This window comes from Paralichthys olivaceus, chromosome 24, assembly GCF_024713975.1.
Source record: "Paralichthys olivaceus isolate ysfri-2021 chromosome 24, ASM2471397v2, whole genome shotgun sequence".
Taxonomy (NCBI): Eukaryota; Metazoa; Chordata; class Actinopteri; order Pleuronectiformes; family Paralichthyidae; genus Paralichthys; species Paralichthys olivaceus.
Genome location: NC_091116.1, coordinates 6222300 through 6240128, shown reverse-complemented (window position 1 = coordinate 6240128; position 17829 = coordinate 6222300). Strand labels below are relative to the sequence as shown.

At 40.9% G+C, this 17829-nt stretch overlaps 1 protein-coding gene across 22 annotated transcripts in view; it reads left to right on the top strand.

The window, feature by feature from the left end:
- The window catches only part of bin1b (bridging integrator 1b), a 19972-nt gene extending 2143 nt beyond the window's left edge, over nt 1-17829 (top strand). Inside the window, exons 1-19 of one of the 22 annotated variants that reach the window (XM_069520747.1) lie at nt 4527-4663; nt 5632-5712; nt 5929-5983; nt 6123-6217; nt 6713-6748; nt 7311-7406; nt 7993-8100; nt 8487-8579; nt 9814-9899; nt 9984-10059; nt 10146-10201; nt 10799-10843; nt 11667-11709; nt 12231-12377; nt 15136-15156; nt 15433-15684; nt 15919-15972; nt 16071-16172; nt 16466-17829. In XM_069520747.1, coding sequence (XP_069376848.1) covers nt 5686-5712; nt 5929-5983; nt 6123-6217; nt 6713-6748; nt 7311-7406; nt 7993-8100; nt 8487-8579; nt 9814-9899; nt 9984-10059; nt 10146-10201; nt 10799-10843; nt 11667-11709; nt 12231-12377; nt 15136-15156; nt 15433-15684; nt 15919-15972; nt 16071-16172; nt 16466-16567 — 1494 coding nt within the window. In that variant the 5' untranslated portion in view covers nt 4527-4663; nt 5632-5685 and the 3' untranslated portion in view covers nt 16568-17829. Of the gene's footprint in view, nt 1-4526; nt 4664-5631; nt 5713-5928; nt 5984-6122; nt 6218-6712; nt 6749-7310; nt 7407-7992; nt 8101-8486; nt 8580-9813; nt 9900-9983; nt 10060-10145; nt 10202-10798; nt 10844-11666; nt 11710-12230; nt 12378-15135; nt 15157-15432; nt 15685-15918; nt 15973-16070; nt 16173-16465 lie in introns of those variants that run through there. The other 21 variants (XM_069520741.1, XM_069520749.1, XM_069520742.1 and 18 more) reach the window with 21 other exon arrangements.

Sequence of the window (17829 nt, the reverse complement as noted above, 5' to 3'; positions counted from 1 at the left end):
AACGTTCCTGGCATGGGCCTCGTCGATCGTGGAATTTAAGAGGTTCCAACAGAATTGTCCCTGTTGTGGACCCCCCCTTGCAATGCCCCTGAGGAGAGCACTCATAGTGTCGCCCGTGCTAAAGCTGCTGAAAGTTTCAGATGGAGGGAAACAAATATATGAATTCTCGTTTGCAAGATGTAGAAAAATGAGAGGGAGACCAGGAACAGAATAAGAAACCAAGTGTGGATGGTGGTATCGGCATTGTTTTGTGCCCTGCAGGGAATATTATGGGGGTTTATTCGCCAGAGCTTGACAGGATGTGGATTAGCACTGGGTGGTTGTACCCGATCAGGAAATAAAAAATGTTATGCTTATTTTGATGCTTTAGACCAAATCTAATGCAACAATCAATTAAATGTAGTCTGAAATTTAATGATTCATGACTTCAGCATTTCTTTTTTTTCCACTGTATCTTAAAACCGTAGAATCCAAGGATCGTTCACAGAGTTCAAGGTTTCCTGTCCTCCATGGATATTTCTCTGGAGGGGAATTAATTTTACACAAATAACAGTAGCAAGAAGAACAGAGAAGCTTGCAGGCGACACTGAGGCTTTCAGCTGAAGTGCTGGTAGCCGAGAGGAAGGTCAGGGTATCGTTTTTCCCTCTGAAGGCCGGCGGAGGTGGAGGAGGGGAGCGCCGGCTTCAGCTGTCTGTCTGCTGGCACGCCGCCCTCCAACAGTTCACTTCTCCAGCTCACTTACTGTACGTCTTTTACGCTCCTGTGTAGGGGAGGAGGCGCAAAATATCCACTCACATATTTAGTCGCTTTTACCTCCATTTTTCTCCCCACCACCTTCTTCTAGGAATTTCCAGGCTCTTTAGCTGCAGAGCTGCACATTCAGGTGGTAATTGTTTCATTGCTGCCGACAACACCTGACACAGCACACTGTCATCAGATCCATTGTTCACAAATAGATAGTGCAGCTTTAAAGGTTCCCAACATGCAACTGTTGTGGATGGGTGTTGTGTTGTTTCTGTTTTTGTGGGGTTTGTAAATACAGCGAGGAAACAGGTTTTACCAAAGATTAGCCAACAAAATCTGCACTGCATTTTCTAATCTGGCCTCACGATCCTCCAAGAGGAATATGATGCTAACAAGATATATAAGATATATATGTAAGATATATATATTCTTATATTATTTCTGATCCGACTGCAGTATACGGCTCTGGTTTTTTGGAAAGAAGCAAATGTGTTTTGAGACCAGCTCTGCAATGCAACTAAGTACATTTACTCAAATTCTGCATTTTCTACACATCTGAGGTACCTGTACTTTACTGGAAAACTTTTTTGAAGCCACTTTACACTTCACTACATTTCACAGGGAAATAATAATACATAAATTTATCTGCAGCTACATTTGCAGCTTTATTCATTTCAAACTGTATATAAAGTTGTTAAAGCCGGCTCCACCCTAAACAGCTACGACACTAGAACGTTGCTGAAGCATTGATGCATTCGTATAAACAATCTTGCAAAGGCGTAAATATGATTATACATCATTTTGAATGATAGAACGAGGAATCAGTGACTTTCGGTGCCACGTTGGTTGTCACAGTTTCATATTTCACTGTAAGTTATAATTTGATTCAGACCAGCTGACACAATAATCCCATGCCTCCTCATGGGTGCCGCTGCGGTTGTCATAGTGATGTTGTGTCAGCGCCTCATGTCAGCTGTGCAGGGCATGCTGGGAGAATGTCCCTCAGAGGAATCCAGATGATGGTGACGGAGGAAGAGGAGGAGGGTGGTGGTGCCCTTTAGAAAGCAGCCGGTTACCTGGTGTGGGAGGCAGCACCCTGTGACTCTAACCCCCCCTGTCTCTTTGCACCCAGAGGTCTCACCCACCCCCCAAAAGAATCTCCAACCTGACACCCCTCCTTCACACTGGAATTTAGAGGAATGAACATATCTGGAGATAATTTGAATGCAACCGCCTCATTATTTTAGATTAAATCACCTGAAACGTCCCATCGCATGTCCGCTAAACTTAACTTAAGTTTTCAAACACGAAAGGTGCGGAGAATTGGGTATGGACATTTTTCCATATTGTCAAAATCTCCCGAACCTCGTCTTTCCACATTGACATCATCGTTGGCGACTGCTGCAGATATTTTACTTAGGGGCTTGGAGGAAAAATCTCATGAAATGTGCAACGGACTTGGGTATTTGCATTCTCACCCTGGGAAGATTCCATAACAAGTCCAGTGAGCATGCTTGCATTCTTCCATTCTTGATCTGTGCCTGAATTTGCTTGAATGTGCTTTTCTCAAAGGAAACAGGATGGAAAGTTAATAGAGCAGCTTATTGTGATGAAACATCCATTGTTATGTCCGGTTTTACAAAAAGACATTCAATAAGATAAATGATAAGCATAAGCCACACTTTGATATTTGAACTCTTCTTCAAAGTATCTACTGCAGAGATTTTAGAATCAACACTCACACAAATAAGACCAGATATTTTTACAACTCTCGAAGATTAGTAACTGGAATCCAAAGTTATCAAACCTCGAAGTTGCCCTATTGGCCTGAACACCTGTCCTTCCCTCCCAGGACTCCCAGCATGCCTCACTGTTGGGCAGGGCCCAGATATGTGTGTGTGTGTGTGTGTGTGGAGAGGGTGTAACCATCTATCTTTAGCCCCCCCAGGCCTTCTCCTCATCACTGTTAATACCCAACAAACTGGCCGTGTGTGTGTGCTGCTATATTTTTGGGGGTTGAAATTGAACACCGACGGCTACGACCTTCTGTGAACACACACACACACACAGTGCTACACTCCTGTATGTTCCATTGTACCTGAATTTAAAGTATAAATAGCATACCCCCCCCCCCCCCCGACTCATAACTGCACCATACACGTGATCTCTGCAGACTTTAGGGGGACCACCTGAGTGCACCATGAAATATTTGAATACAATGAAGTGATGGACACTGAGGGCTGCAGAGGATACGTAGCTGTGTCGTCCAGAAATAGATCTGGATTTTAATAGATGCACCGTATTAGATCATCTCTAAAGGTGTTGAATTTTGCAGTAAATTGTATGTATTTGGGCACTTTTTACAGATGTGTCCGCAAAGTTTCAAACTAAAGATTCAAGCTTTCATATCTCACATTTCAACATTTCAGAACATTTTTTTCCAACATATGTGCACCAGCTTTCAGATCACCACTGCCAAGGTTTCAAACCTGGAAAACAAACCGATGCACTCGGAGAACAGTGGCGAATCTGAAACTTGGCAAAACATCATGCAAGTCTCCAAACTCTGTTTTAATCTTTCAGAACCTTTTCTTTTATTAGATTTCAAGCTTTCAAACGTCAAGTTCCAACCTTTCAAAGCCTTTTTGTTTTGCAGTTTCAGAATATGAAATGTATCCCATAGATCAGCAGCAGGAGCCACTGAATTTCCCCCTTGTGGACCCAGTCCAATAATTAATAAATCAAATTAATAACGATACATTTGTCGATACATTGCTGTCTGAGAAATCCATTTGTTCCGAGCTGCTGGAACCTGAATACATGCAAAACAAGCGTTACATCTTTGAAGCTTAAAACCTTGAATCTCTTCACCATGGCTTTTAAAGTATGGTCCATTATTTTATTGCGTCTACATTTTAAATGTTATACCATTTTACCTGTGTATTAATATTATTAGTACTATTTTATGGAAGCAGACTTGGTTCATGACCTGGACAAAAGATGCTATACAAATAAAGTTTGATTGGTTGAGCGTTACCTTCTTTTGCATTGGCAGTTTACGCTTTTTTGCGAAAATGTGTAATCTCAGTGGTGGAACATGACAAGTGCATTTACTCTAAGTACTCTGCTTTAAAGTATTTCCATTATGGAAAATGTTTTATTTGTTAAAATGACAGGCCCAAAGAGGTGATGAGGGAATTTCACTTGGGGGTAAGTTGAAGTATTTCTTGAGGGCTATAAACAGACTCTGGCAGCGAGGTGTGTGTGTGTGTGTGTGTGTGTGTGTGTGTGTGTGTGTGTGTGTGCTAGAGCAGTGGGGAAGTCCCCTCCATCGTATTGATGGTCATTTGTGTATCCGTCATGGGATTAGTGTGGCAGGTGGTGGTGGTGGTGGTGGAGGCTCGTCCATGTGCTCGCAGTCAGTCACCAGATTAGCCACCGGTGACCTTGTCTGACTGAGAATGACAAAAGCAACGCCTCGCTTGCCGTAATCCCTCGTTCGGTCACTGTGGCGTCACCGGCAGTCGACTGACATTTAGCAGAGACACTGATAGAGTAAATGTAAATTTGATTAAACGTGACCTAATCATAGAGGTGGTTATAATTATTGATCCTGATTCGACCAGTCAGGACGCAAAGGGCCTCATGTGTTGTCTATCACCACAAGTCTAATCAGAGCAAGCGGGTGAACCTGTGTTGGAGTTGAGGGCCAATCAGAGAGGGTTGGTAGTTGTCAAGCTGAACCTCAGTTTCGCTCTCTACCTCTTCCTCTTTCTTTCTCTTTCTTTCTTTCACCCTCTTCCTTCCTCTTTCTCCTTTACTTGTCGTCTTCCTCTTCTTCTTCTCTAACGTCTTCAGGCTCCCCATGACGTCGGTTTCATTCTCTGGAATCAGGTGAAAGCAGAACAGAGAATCAGGGTAAAGACAGACTTTACACTTTTGAGAAACAGATTTACTATCTGCCACAAAATTCAGGGAAACTGATTATTTAAATCATGAGCTGCAGATTGGTCTGATAACGTGGACATATTGATTTACTGAAGTGGAAGAAAATCCTGTGCATTTTTCATTTTAACACTGGTCACACTGGACTTTCGTACTGGTACATCCTCACACTTGTGATGTGGGGTCGGAGTAATATGGACACGTGTTAATTTTATTTTGTTTTGCCTCCTAAATGAATCGACCTGCTGAAAACTGAAAACCAATCTTTGTTTGAACGGACTGGATGAATATCTCTTCCTTCCTTCCTTCCCTTCTCTCCTGCATTTTCCTTCCTGCCTTCCTCTTCTTCTCTAGTACATTATCCCTCCATTCTTCCTTCCGTCTGTCTCCCCCTAAATCTGCCTTTTTCTCTTCTGTCATTCCTTCATAAATCTTTCTTTCCTCCTCCCCCCTACATTTTCCTCCCTTCTTTCCTTCCTTTTATATCCTTCTCTCCTACATTTTCCTTCCTTCCTTCCTTCCTTCTCTCTTACAATATCCTTCCTTCCTTCTCTCCTCATCTTTTGCCTTTTCTTTTTCTATTGTCCTTCTTTCCTTCTGTCTGTCTCTCCTACATTTCCCCTTCCGTCCTTGTCCAGTGCAGCAGGGAACATATTTCAAGTTTAACATGTGGCAGTGACTTTGTTCAATTTTATAGTAAAATCTAATTTTGACTGTGTCAGCAGGTCACAGAGACTTTGACCTTTTCACCTCAACATCCTGACGTTCACACAGCTGGTGTGAAGCGCAGACACGGGGGAAACACATGGCTTCGACAGGCAGCCTGAAAATAGACCCACCTACGTGTTTCTACTTAAAGTTCTGAAAAAAAACAAGCGAAACGAAACGCAGCAGAAAAATGTTTTCAAATCTTTGTGCTTTGGTCTTGTCTCCCTCTGCAGGTCCTGCAGAAGCTCGGCAAAGCGGACGAGACCCGAGATGCTGCCTTTGAGGAGATGGTGGCAAACTTCAACAAGCAGATGGCCAGTTCCAGTTTTTTAAATCTTTAATTGAGTCTGGAATATTTATTGATTTAATGGAGGGATATATATTGAAATGCAAAAAGTATGATTTATCCATCTGTTTCTATATGTTCTGAAGATAGTGAAAATGACATTCCTACATCCTCTTTGTCGTTATGATCCATCTCTTTAAATTTATTCCATTACTCTCAAACTCTTTTTTCTTTATTCTTTTAGGTAGAAGGCACCAAACTGCAGAAAGACCTGAAAACCTACGTGACAGCAGTGAAAAGTAAGTGCGTCTGTGATCTTATATTTAAATTGTTGGTATAGATCATTGCATTTGGAATTAAGCCACACACACACACTTCTGACTGCACAGAAAATATGGTAAACGTCCTTGTGTGTTATTGTGTCTGTTTGTGTTTCAGCTCTGCACGATGCGTCACGGCGGCTGCAGGACTGTCTGGCCGACATGTACGAGCCTGACTGGTTTGGCAAAGAGGAGATGGATGCGTTGGCAGAGGTGAGACCAGGGAAACTGATTTGTGATGCGCAAAATTGCCACTGGAGAAATTCATAATTTCCCTTTTCTTCTTTCCTCGGAATCTCGACTACCTCTGCTACAACTAAATCTAAAACTATAACAGCAAGGTTTCCTCAGCTTGTCTTGTGGAATTGCACTTTCGGAAAGTTGTTGTAATGATACATGAAATAAGGAAATGTGTTTATGTACACACATTGTTTTAAATACATTCATATTTTGATGACAAACTTGAGTCTGAAGAAAGTGAAGAATGATGCCTCCTTGCCAGTAAATTTTATTATTAAACAATGATCATTTGAATCCCCTTTTCTTCCCCATTCATCTGCTAAAACAGCCTGAGATTTAAAAACATTCCACATTCTGCTTCTGCTTTGTTCAGAGAGGGATGTCTCATTCTCCGGTGTCTTTCCCTTCCTTTGTTTTGTCTTCTCTTTCTTTCTCCTAACTGCATGCGTCTCTCCTTCCATCCTGAAGGAGATGATAGAAAAGGAGATGGACAATAACTTGGAGGTAAAATGTAGGAAGCTTCCAGTGTGTCCCAATGATAAGGGTTCATTATTTATAGCGGGGAACTTATTCTCACTATAAGCAAATGAATATGAATGTGACTCAGACTCTGCAGCTGTCAGAGAGAGAGAACGAAGAAAAGTTATTCTGGTGGGTATTGTTTCCATTATGGGCTCGTGTGGGAGACACTGGTGCAGCAGATCCGCAGTAGAGGAAGTTCAGTTTGGTTTTAGAGCAGACTTTCATATTCTCTTTAAAAACTGTGTTATAGATAGAACATGCAGCTGAGGTTGCTTTCACTCTGCAGGGTTGCAAACACGACTGTGCTGTACCAAGAGTTGGTATATTAGGAGCCATGCAGGGTTGATTACATTTAAATGTAGTCACTATTTATTTTATTTTACTACTGTTTTGAATGCAAATTAAAATTGTGTACAGTTGCCAATGAGCTGATGAGCACAAAAATAGGTCCGGCAGTGTGAAAAGGCATTATACAGATTTATGTGGGGTTTTTTTTGTGATATAACAGTTGTATTCTAAATTGTGTTGTTGCATTGTGTTACAGGACACAGACACGCTGTGGTTGGACTACCACCAGAGCATCACGGACAAATCTGTGACCTGCATGGACACGTACCTGACTCAGTTTCCTGATATTAAGGTGCCTGTGTTTCAAATTTTGCATAAAAAGCGAGTTTCAGCTTCAAAGTTTCAGAATTCAGAATTACGCCGAGCATCTTTTTGTAGTTCTTTGTTTAATTTTTGAGTCATTGTGTATCCATCAGTGGATTGAGTGCATCTGGCCTGGTTGTTTGGGTATTTCCAGCCTCTGTCATTTTGTCTTCTTGTTGCTGTTTTGCATCTTGTTTGAGTCATTTTGAGTGTGGGGTCATTTTTCATCTTTTTGTTGCTGTTTTGCATCTTGTTAGACAGTTTTAGACCCTGTTGGTCATTTTATATCTTTTTTTGCTTCTTTGCATCTTTTTGTGGTTGATCTGCATCTGTTTATTAATTTCTTTTTGGTCACATTGTGTCTTTATGTTGCTGTCTTGAATCTTTTTAGTCATTTTAATTCTCTTTGGGGTCAATTTGAGTCTTTTTCTTGCTTTTATCGTTGCTGTTCTGCATTTATTAAAGCCCTGTTCCACCTTTTCAAATGTGTGAATGTGGTAGAGACTGTAACATCTCATTCAGAGCTTTAATTTGAAGGGTTGTGGTCATTTCACCGTGAACATTCTGACCCACAGGCTCGTATAGCAAAGCGCGATAGGAAGATGGTGGACTTTGACAGTGCCAGGCATCACTTTGGCTCCTTACAGAAAGGGAAGAAGAAGGACGAGGCCAAGATCGCCAAGGTAACGGCATGTGTGTGTGTGTGTGAGTCCACATTTGTGTAATCCAATAAACTGTTTGTGAGTGTGTGTGTGTGTGTGTGTGTGTGTGTGTGTGTGTGTGTGTGTACTGAAGTTTGAAGGAATAACTTGTTTAGGTCTTAAGGTGGCATTGACTGTTACTCAAGCATAAACAATTCATACCACCTTAACCTGCTGCTGTTTAACACATGTCTCTATCAATTAAAACTGGCACATGCTAAATGCTGATTAACCTTTTTGTTGCGTTTGTCTTGAATTTTTCTCGTTTGCTTTTTTTTCTCTCCCCTCTGTTCTGCCACATCTGCCTCTTCTTTCCACCTCTCTCTCTCTCTCCCCCTCCCTCCCTCGTGCATGGTGTGTGTGGTTAGCCAGCAGCCCTGTTGGAGATGGCGGCTCCCAGCTGGGCTCAGGGTTTGATATCAGCCCACCAGGTGGCTCAGACTAACCTCTCCTACAACCAGGTGAAACTCTGGTTCATCACTGACCTCCCACCTTCTCCCCTCTCCCAAAACTGTCAGGCCAGTTCCTCCTCAGGCTGTCTGCACGTGATCAGCGCTGTGAGCAGCGGTAGAGTCATAAGAGTTGCCATGATTTTCTTTGGGACGGAAGAAGGGGTTGTAGCGTGAGACATGTTATCTTCTTGAATTAAGAGGATGAGGAGCAGATTACTCCGGTCACATGTTATATTACAGATGGCCCACTGTAGTGCAGATGAAAGATCATTAATAAAGATGGACGACCCGCTGCCCTCGCTCCTTGTAGTTCCGCTGTGAGCGCAATGCATCATGATGCATTATGGGAAACAATGAGTGCACTAAATAGGGTATAAAAATGTCATTAAACATTCGGACAGCAATCTTTATTTACTGTGATGCACCAGACTAAAACAAACCTTAATAACTGTCTAATGGATCACTGTGAAATCCAGTGCAGATGTTTGTGTTCCACTAAGGATGAATCCAACTGACTTTGATCCCATTGGCGCCATCAACAGGTTGAAATGAGGGATTTTTAGTTAAATATCTGAACAACTAGAGGCTGGATTACCATTATGACTCAATTAAAAACAAGAATGGCAACTAGTCTCCATATAAAACCACAATGAATCTTCCAAGTTTAGCGGAAATCTGCTGAGTAGTTTTTGCAAGATTGTGCTGATGAAGAAATAAACGTTAACATAGTTTGGTTGGTTTGATTGATGACAAAAACCAATTCATTAATGGGTGCTTGTTTATTTCTTTCCATGGTTATATCTAAAAGTCTTGTAAACTTATATCTGCAAATCTCAGAACTCCTACCCAGTGACAAAACAGAATAATGGCCCATCACTGCTTAATTTTTCTTTCAAATATTAGAACTAGTGTTGAAGGTGATTCAATGCTCATTCTCTCCTTGTGACCTGTTTCCACAGCTGATCATGTGTACAGGGCCTCGCTATAATTTGATTCCCCATCAAATCTACTGTTCACATTCTTTTTTTCGTGGCTCCCCATTTGTATTTGACAGTAACACCGTCATTATTTGCTCTTCATCCCTGTCAATTGAATGCCTCGCAGCATTCACGTGTCTGTAGTTATTAAACCCTGTTTGTGTTTGTCTGCGTGCACGTGCGCTCTTGGATAACTTTCTTTCTCAAACTATTTGGATTGATGGCACATATTTCAATTAAGTGTGTGTGTGTGTGCACGCACGCAGGCGGAGGAAGACCTGGGTCGAGCCCAGAAGATTTTTGAGGAGCTGAACGTGGAGTTACAAGACGAGCTTCCAGCACTGTGGGACAGGTGAGACGCTTTTTTATCATTATTCTGCAAAATCTGTCTTTTCCTTTTTGTCCAGAAAATTTAAATGTGTGTGTATGCGTGCAGTCGTGTTGGCGTCTATGTTAACACATTCCAGAGCCTGGCAGGTCATCAGGAGAAGTTCCACAGAGATATGAGCAAGGTGAGTAAACATGCCCACATGTGATCAAACATGCATTGATCATTTGATCTATGGGTAATATTTGCCTGCTCCGTGTGTCTCCTCAGCTCAGCCAAAACCTGAACGACATCATGACCAAACTGGAGGAGCAGCGGCAGCTCAAGTAAGTGAACTGGACAGAGTTAAAAAAGTTAAGAAGTTAAAAACCATGGACGCGTTAAGAGGAAAACAGGCCACTGCTTGCAGATATGTCAATGTGCCTTTATGGTTTGTGTTCCATGCATTTGTGGTCATGAAGAAACTTTTTCTTTTTCATTGTTGTGGTCATTCTGCATGTGTGAGTGGTTGCTTTGCCTGCATCTGGCCTGATTTGGAAGCAGTTTGAGCCTCTTATGTCTTTCAGTTGTTGTTGGGCATCTTTTTGTGGTTGTTTTGCATCTTTTTAGATGTTTTGAGTCTCTGTGTGGTCGAGCCTGTCTCTTTGGTGTGTTTTCTGTGTTCTTGGTGCTTATACCCGTGGTTGTTGCATCTCTCTGTATTCATTTTGTGTTACTCTGCAGCCGTTTCTTTTTGTGTGCTTCCCTCCCAAAAAATAAATGACGCAGAACAAATGAAACTCAACTTGTTGCAGCTCGGGCCCCTGGGCCTTAACCCTAGTTTGCCTGTACAATAACCCTTCCATGGTTACAACAGTTAAGTTTAAATACACAACAACAACAAAACACATGAGTGATGTCCATAACACTGTGTCCTACTGCAGAAAAGATGGTACTGCAGCAGCAAAGACAGAAGATGGTGCAAAGAGGTAAAACCCGCTGCACGCTGATCTTCATTTCATGCACGTTGGGTGTGCATGCAGCTTCTAATGCAACACTGCTTAATTTCTAGCTTATGGTTGGTTTGTGGCTTAAACTACAGGCTTATCAATAAACAAAACCAGAGGTCCCCTAACATCTCGTTTATTTATGCAAGGAAATATCTAATAAGATAATTTACCACGCGTTGAGTCATATTTAAGAATAAAGTTGTTTCATTTTGAGAAACCAATTATCATCGTACAAAAGTCAGATTAAAGAATAAAGTAAAAAGATTTCAGGAGTAAAATCTAACTTTTAATGCACAAACGCTGTGATATTTTGAAAAGAACTTCATAGTTATATTGATGTTCTTGAGACTATGCCTTTCTAAAATTTATTGTAAAAAAAACGACAACTTGTGAATTCTTTCCCTTGTGATATAATTTGATTTGTAGTGAAGTTTTTTGAGTGTTCAGATTTCTGGAGCTGACCTGATCTGGGAATCATACCTTGAACTTTCTTTGCTTCATCTAACTTCTGTGTTGAAATGATTCATCTTGTTGTTTTGTTTGAGACTTTTTTATCTGACAATAACCTTCCGCATATAGACGGTGTCAGGTGCATGTGTTGCTCTGGGTATCTGAGTGTGAGGCCGACCACGCGTCACCTGTTGAAATACAGCAGATGCTTGTTTATTATAGTCTGTCTCTCCTCTCTATTGTAACCTACACATCCTCTTTCTCCCTCCTGGTATCCTCGCTCTTTTATTTTAAATTTCTTCCTTTGGCTCCTTTTCCCCTGCCAACCTCTCGTCTGTTTCTCCTCTCTCAGTGAGGAAGCCGACGACAGCAAATCAGTCAGCCCAGCACAAAAGGTAAAAAAGGAGACACACTGACTATGTCCACTTGATTTATGCTTAGACTTCACATGGAGTGTGATATTTAAAAAAATACTTTTACATAAAGCAACTACTGTAAATGCAGATTTCATTTAGTTTTTTCTATTTATTAATAATTCGGTTGTTGACTTTCTCTCATTTTCTTTTGTTTTTCAAAAGTTGTCATAAACGACATGGGGATTATTATGAAGGGATTTTTTTTTTTTTTTTGAAATGATCCATGTGTTTTGTTTTTCTATAGTACAAGCAGAACTAATATTCAGCTTCTTAAAAACACTTGATTGTGTTTTAAAGGACTTTAAAGAAAGGATATGCTGGAGTTGTAAATAAAAAAACTATAAACGTCTTGTAGATTTAAACCACCAAATGTTTCAAAAGAAAATGCTCAAGAAAAAAATTCTCATCCATCATGTTGTGCGTACTAACGTGTCTGTCTGTCACTGCTCGGCATGTGTGCACGTGTGTGTGGTTTTGAATAACCCCTCCTGGCGGTGCAGAGGCCCGGCCCACCTCCCAGTCGGCCTCCCCCCAGGCCGTCGCCGTCTCCGGACCCTGTCCAGCAGCAGAACGTCAGCCTGTTTGACAACGAGGCCTCGGTGCCTGACCCTAACGTCGACTCCGCCACGACGACGACAACACACCAGGTCAGACTGACCGACCACTCCACCAACTAATATATATATACTGAAGTTACTCACAGTAACATAGTCAAGCTAACTTTACATAACAGTCGCCTTCAGTTTAAAAGATGTATCACCATAAACTCTAACGCTTCTCTCTCTGCCGTGTGGACCGGTCCATGTCGGTTTAATAACTCCCGTCGCCCTTCTTGAAGCCAGCCTCAAGTGGCCACCCATAGAACTGCAGCTTTTTGCACTTCTGTACTGGCCTCATCGCTCAGCCCGAGTTGTTACCACTTGCCTTTAACCCATCATGTGTGAGCATTGACCACACGGAGCAGTGGGCAGCTACTGAGTGTCTGGGGAGCAGATGTAAAGTGGGAGTATTTAAGAAGTAGTAGGAAGTAGTAGTTTTTCTGGTTTAAAGATTATTCCTGCCTTCTGTTCTGAGTTTTAACTCAACACCATGCTGTTGTCTCCTGTCCTGTATCAGTTTCTCCACCTTGCATCTGTGGATACACTGTGTCCAATGTATTTTGTCGTCACCCATCTGCTCGAGCCGATCGTCCTCTGCAAACTTAGCCATCATCTTCTTCCTGAACTCCTCTTCGGTTTCCTCCGGCACTTTCTTTAAAATGAAACACAACAGGATATTAGCCATGAAAAAAAACCCATTACATACGATTGATAATGTTGCCGACAAAATGACAAGATTAGGCTCACCAACTCACTACTTATCTTTGAATCACTGCTCAAAACTCATCTTCATAGGAAAGCATTTTTAAAATTTGATTTGTAACTCTGGTGCTCCTGTGTTTTAACTAATTTTATTTATTTTATCTGACTTCTATTGCAACCACATTTTGTGTTGTATCTTAAATAAGACGGCTTTTGACTCTGCTGCCTATGACAGTACATGTTTAGTTTAAAAAGGCATAGAGGTAATGATGATTGATCTACTGAGTATATACATATACTCTGTGTGTGTACATGTACACATATATATGTGTACGTATACACACACAGAGGGAAGGAACTTATCTTTGGTGGACAGTGATTTATTTAGTCATAAGCATGTGTAGTAAATATACTATAGGTTAGTTTGAATGTCAGTGACACTAACTCAAATGAGTATATCATTTTTTTTTTCTTGATCAAAAAGTTAATTGTTCATTATACAACTCTTCACTAAAATCAGTTTTATTTTTAAATGCAATGAGCAGATTACTTTTATAAAAAGTTTTTTACCTTTTACTTGTTATTCCATGTACTACTTTATTCCATCCCACAATTTATTTGAATATCCACTGTGTGTTCACTTTACGACTTTACTTCAACAATATGTTAGCAATGAGCAACCTGATTATTATTTGTGTGTTTGCAGGAGTCAGATCAATCCAAAAGCTTTAGTGTGTTTAAATACATAGCGTGAGATAATATACTGTAACTTGAAAATGTAGCTGCACATTTACAACTGGCATTAATACACTTTCAAGTGTCGCACTGGGAAACAGACATGGGGATAAAAGCATGAAGAATTAAAAAACTCATGCAACACTCGGCTTCTGCTGAATGTGTCTCTTCAAATTGAAAGGTCATTTTAAACATTGCAGTTAATAACCCTCCTCACCTTGTGTGTGTGTGTGTGAGGCAGTGTGAGCCCTGGTCAGGGGTCAGCCTGCTGGACTGGGATGTGGAGGTTTTACAGCCCGTCACATCTCCAGCTCCCAAGGTGGGTGTGCGTTGTTGAGGATGACGTGTCCGTCGGAGACTTTGTTTACATCCAGTTTAATACGACCTACAGGGCAGCAGCTTCTGCTAAAGATACTGTGACTTGACTATTCCAGGTGAAAAGAATTATAGTAATCCTCCAAATATAGACAAAATGCTGCAGACTGCTTTACACGTCTCTCTTGTAATGCAAAAATCTAATTTTACACTGCATGTAAATGTAGTCCATGTCATCTTGGGCTAGGTGTGTGAGTTAGAGAGTGAATTCAATTCTATTATTCTAACTTTAACAAATCCACTGCATGGTTTTCTTTGTGCATGCCCAGCCTCAATCTGCATGTTTGCTTGATACCAATTTAATGATGACAGTGATTGATTAATTGTAGATAGAAAATAAAATTTAATTAACTATAAAAAATAATGGAGTTGTTTTTTAACAAATGTTAAAATAATTTACCATAATAAATACCAGACATTTTAATCTTTGATTTAAAGGAAGCTTCTGACTAAGCCTGCAGTGTTTCCTCAGGCAGGGTGTTCCAGAGCCCCAGAGCCCTTATTTCTAAAGCTCTGTCCCCCTTCTTCTTTAGCCGAGAATCTGTTCAAAGGATCTCAAAGTGCGAACAGGGCTGTCTGGATATAAAAGATCTGCATCTCTAATCTATGATTCAATGTAAAAGGTTGATGATACAGAAAAACTATTGTTGTGCCAATTTTGCCTGAGATTATGACATTTTTGTGTGTTTTATGAGGAGCCATCGTTCTAGATTCTACCTACCTACAGTAAAAGGAACACCCTTGCAGTTAACACTTGGTGGTCGTTGGCTTATAAACTTTATTTTTCTTTGGTATGCAGCAGAGCCACCTGGATAGGTAGTTTTATTATGTATTACAGCATTCTCAGAAATGGGGCAGTTGCCTTGTGCCAAATTCAAAACACTTTGAATTTCTGTGTGCTACGTGAGTGTTTGATGTGGGTAAAGAATATGAAGAAAACTTTTTCCACACTTTCGGCTTACAAATTGTCTTGTCTCTTACTGCCTCACGGAAGACGCCATCATGGGACTCTTGGGTAAGGACGGGTTCAAATCAGAAAACCACAACTAGCTTTCTTGCTATATTTTCTATACTTATGGACTAAGAAATAAACTGCATTATCTTCCCTTCAAAACCTCCTTCCTCTGCTTTTCTGACATCCTGCACAACCCTGGGTGTCAACCCTTCCCGACTCAATGCTCCTCTTGCACCTTCTCTCTACTGTACAATATGTCCTCCTCCCATCCGCCTGCCTTCCCTTCCACTCACTTCCAAACCCACAACAATGCCCCACAACCTATGACCTCCATAGCAGGAACAACCCACTGCAGAGCAGGAATCCCAGCACGAAGATGACCAGTACCCAGCAGAGGCCCAAGGTGGCTGGGATTATCATGAACCCGCTGCCCAGAGCTGCACTCAGCCTGGTTGGGACGATGCAGAGGCGGCTCAGGAAAGCTGGAACGCCGACCAAGGCTCTGCAGCTCAGTTGTACACTGAACCCAATTGGGATGACGATGGCGCCAGTGTGGGACAGGGAGGCTGGGGCGATGAAGGGGAGCAGGTAGAGTTGGGTGGATAGGGAGGCAGGTGGGACCTCAGTGGGGTCTTGAAATAAACGCAGGATAAAGCCTAGAAGTTGAGAATCCCTCAAAATCTGGTGAAAGTGATAAAAACCTCTCTTTCTTTCAGCTCTTTTTTTGAATATCTCAGATTTCCTGTCAGCTACAATTTCTTTGACTTCCTTAATAATATCTATATATAAATATATATGGACTCTGCTTGTTTTTTGGCACAGAGTGCTGTGACCAATGGCTCTGACGGCGAACTCCCTCAAGGATTTCTCTACAAGGTGAAAATACAACACCAACATGCTCCTGATGGGTTAATACAGAAAGGTCCATATTTGATCTTCATCTTTTTTTGGCTTCTGGCTTTATTTCCCTCCAGGTAAAAGCGGTACACGATTATGCTGCCACCGACGGGGATGAGCTGGAGCTGAAGATGGGAGATGTTGTGCTTGTTTTGGGCTTTGACAACCCAGACGAACAGGTCAGTGAAAAGTTCAACTTTTCCATCTTCTGTAATTACCTTTATTTGCATTTGTTAAAAAAAATCTTTTTTTAAAGCCATCAATGGTTCAATTTGTCCTGAATGAGAAACACCATCTCCTTACTTGTATAATGAGGGTAAACAACTTAACATTTTATAGCTCCATAAAGAGGACTACTAATTGGGAAATGACTGTACGTGGAAAAATACTTTACACTTTTCATGTGAGAAAGTTTTAAATGCAGTGATTAAATTTTTTAAAGTCTGTCCCTCACTCATTTGTCTCTCTGCAGGATGACGGCTGGCTCATGGGTGTGAAGGAGTCTCAATGGTTGCAGGAGAAGGATGCTTCCGCCAAAGGTGTTTTCCCTGAAAACTTTACCCAGAAGTTTTGAGGCTCGTGACACCTAAAAGATTCTGTTGCCCAATCTCTGCCTCAAACTCTTCAGATGGGTAATCTGAAAAAATCTAATCGCAATGAAATGTTTATTTATGCAGGATAAAATATTGGCTCAGCGTGATGAGAAAGGACGTGTCAATGGCTTTGACACCAAGTGATTTGTTTGTGCGGCTGAAAAGAATGTCTCTGTGCTCGTCTGTGGAATCATCACAGATGTCTTGAGCACATTTTATGCAAAGCAAATAAAGCATATGTCAAAGTAAAAATATAACAGAGACAAAGTGGGTTTTCTGGTATCTGATATGTTTAAGATGTCAAATTATGCACCCAAAAATAAACATATTATTCTTTATTCTAATTCCTAAATTATTTATATGTTGCTGAACTCCAATGAAACACAAAAAACTGTGTTAGCAATATCCCAAAAATATTTAATTGGGAGGAAGTCGTGACTTTACTGTATGAATGTCAAAATATTTATGTTGTGTATTGTCAGCTATTGTCAAAGCTTTTCAAAAATATTACTTCAAGAACTTTTCACAGTTCCTTGCATGAAGCATTTGATCCTGTCGTCATTTACTTCATAAGACAACAAATGCTAACACCAGTTGGGGTCGCACTATGAAATATGGTTGTGATTGGCAAAAAGTGCAGGTGTCCCAGACTAGCACTCTGGAAAACACCACAGATATAAACCGTATGTTTGCAGGGCTCTGCCTTGCATTTTAAAAATCTATTAGTTTCTGGGGCTTGTCAAAGGGAACAGTGGTTTTTCATTTATGTTACGACAATTTTGAGGACATGACTTGGCTTGTGGCTTACATTTTCTAATGCACATGTGGTTTTATTTCGATTTTTTTGAATCATCTTTTCATTGAGGTGTGAAATGCAAAAACCTCTCAAACTCAGCTTTGAATTATTTCCCCCTTCATCTTCTTCAGTTATTTATTTACCACTGATTTAGACAAACTCTTTACTTAAAAATTCTTTCATATGAACCTCTGTGATCTGTTGGACAGGACTGTGTGTCCATGGCTGCAACATCCGTCATAACAAGGCTCGGACATTAAAATCTAAACCTTTGTTTAGTTCGAAATGCTGAGGCTGTCATCCAAAGTAATTTAAACCGAACACTGTGCAGAAACCAAAGTTAAACCCATGAAAACATTTATTTTTAAATGTGGTTTTAAGGAACATGTGGTAACTATTGCACCATCTGCTGGATCAAATCAGTTATTAAAGACTAATGAAGCCGTG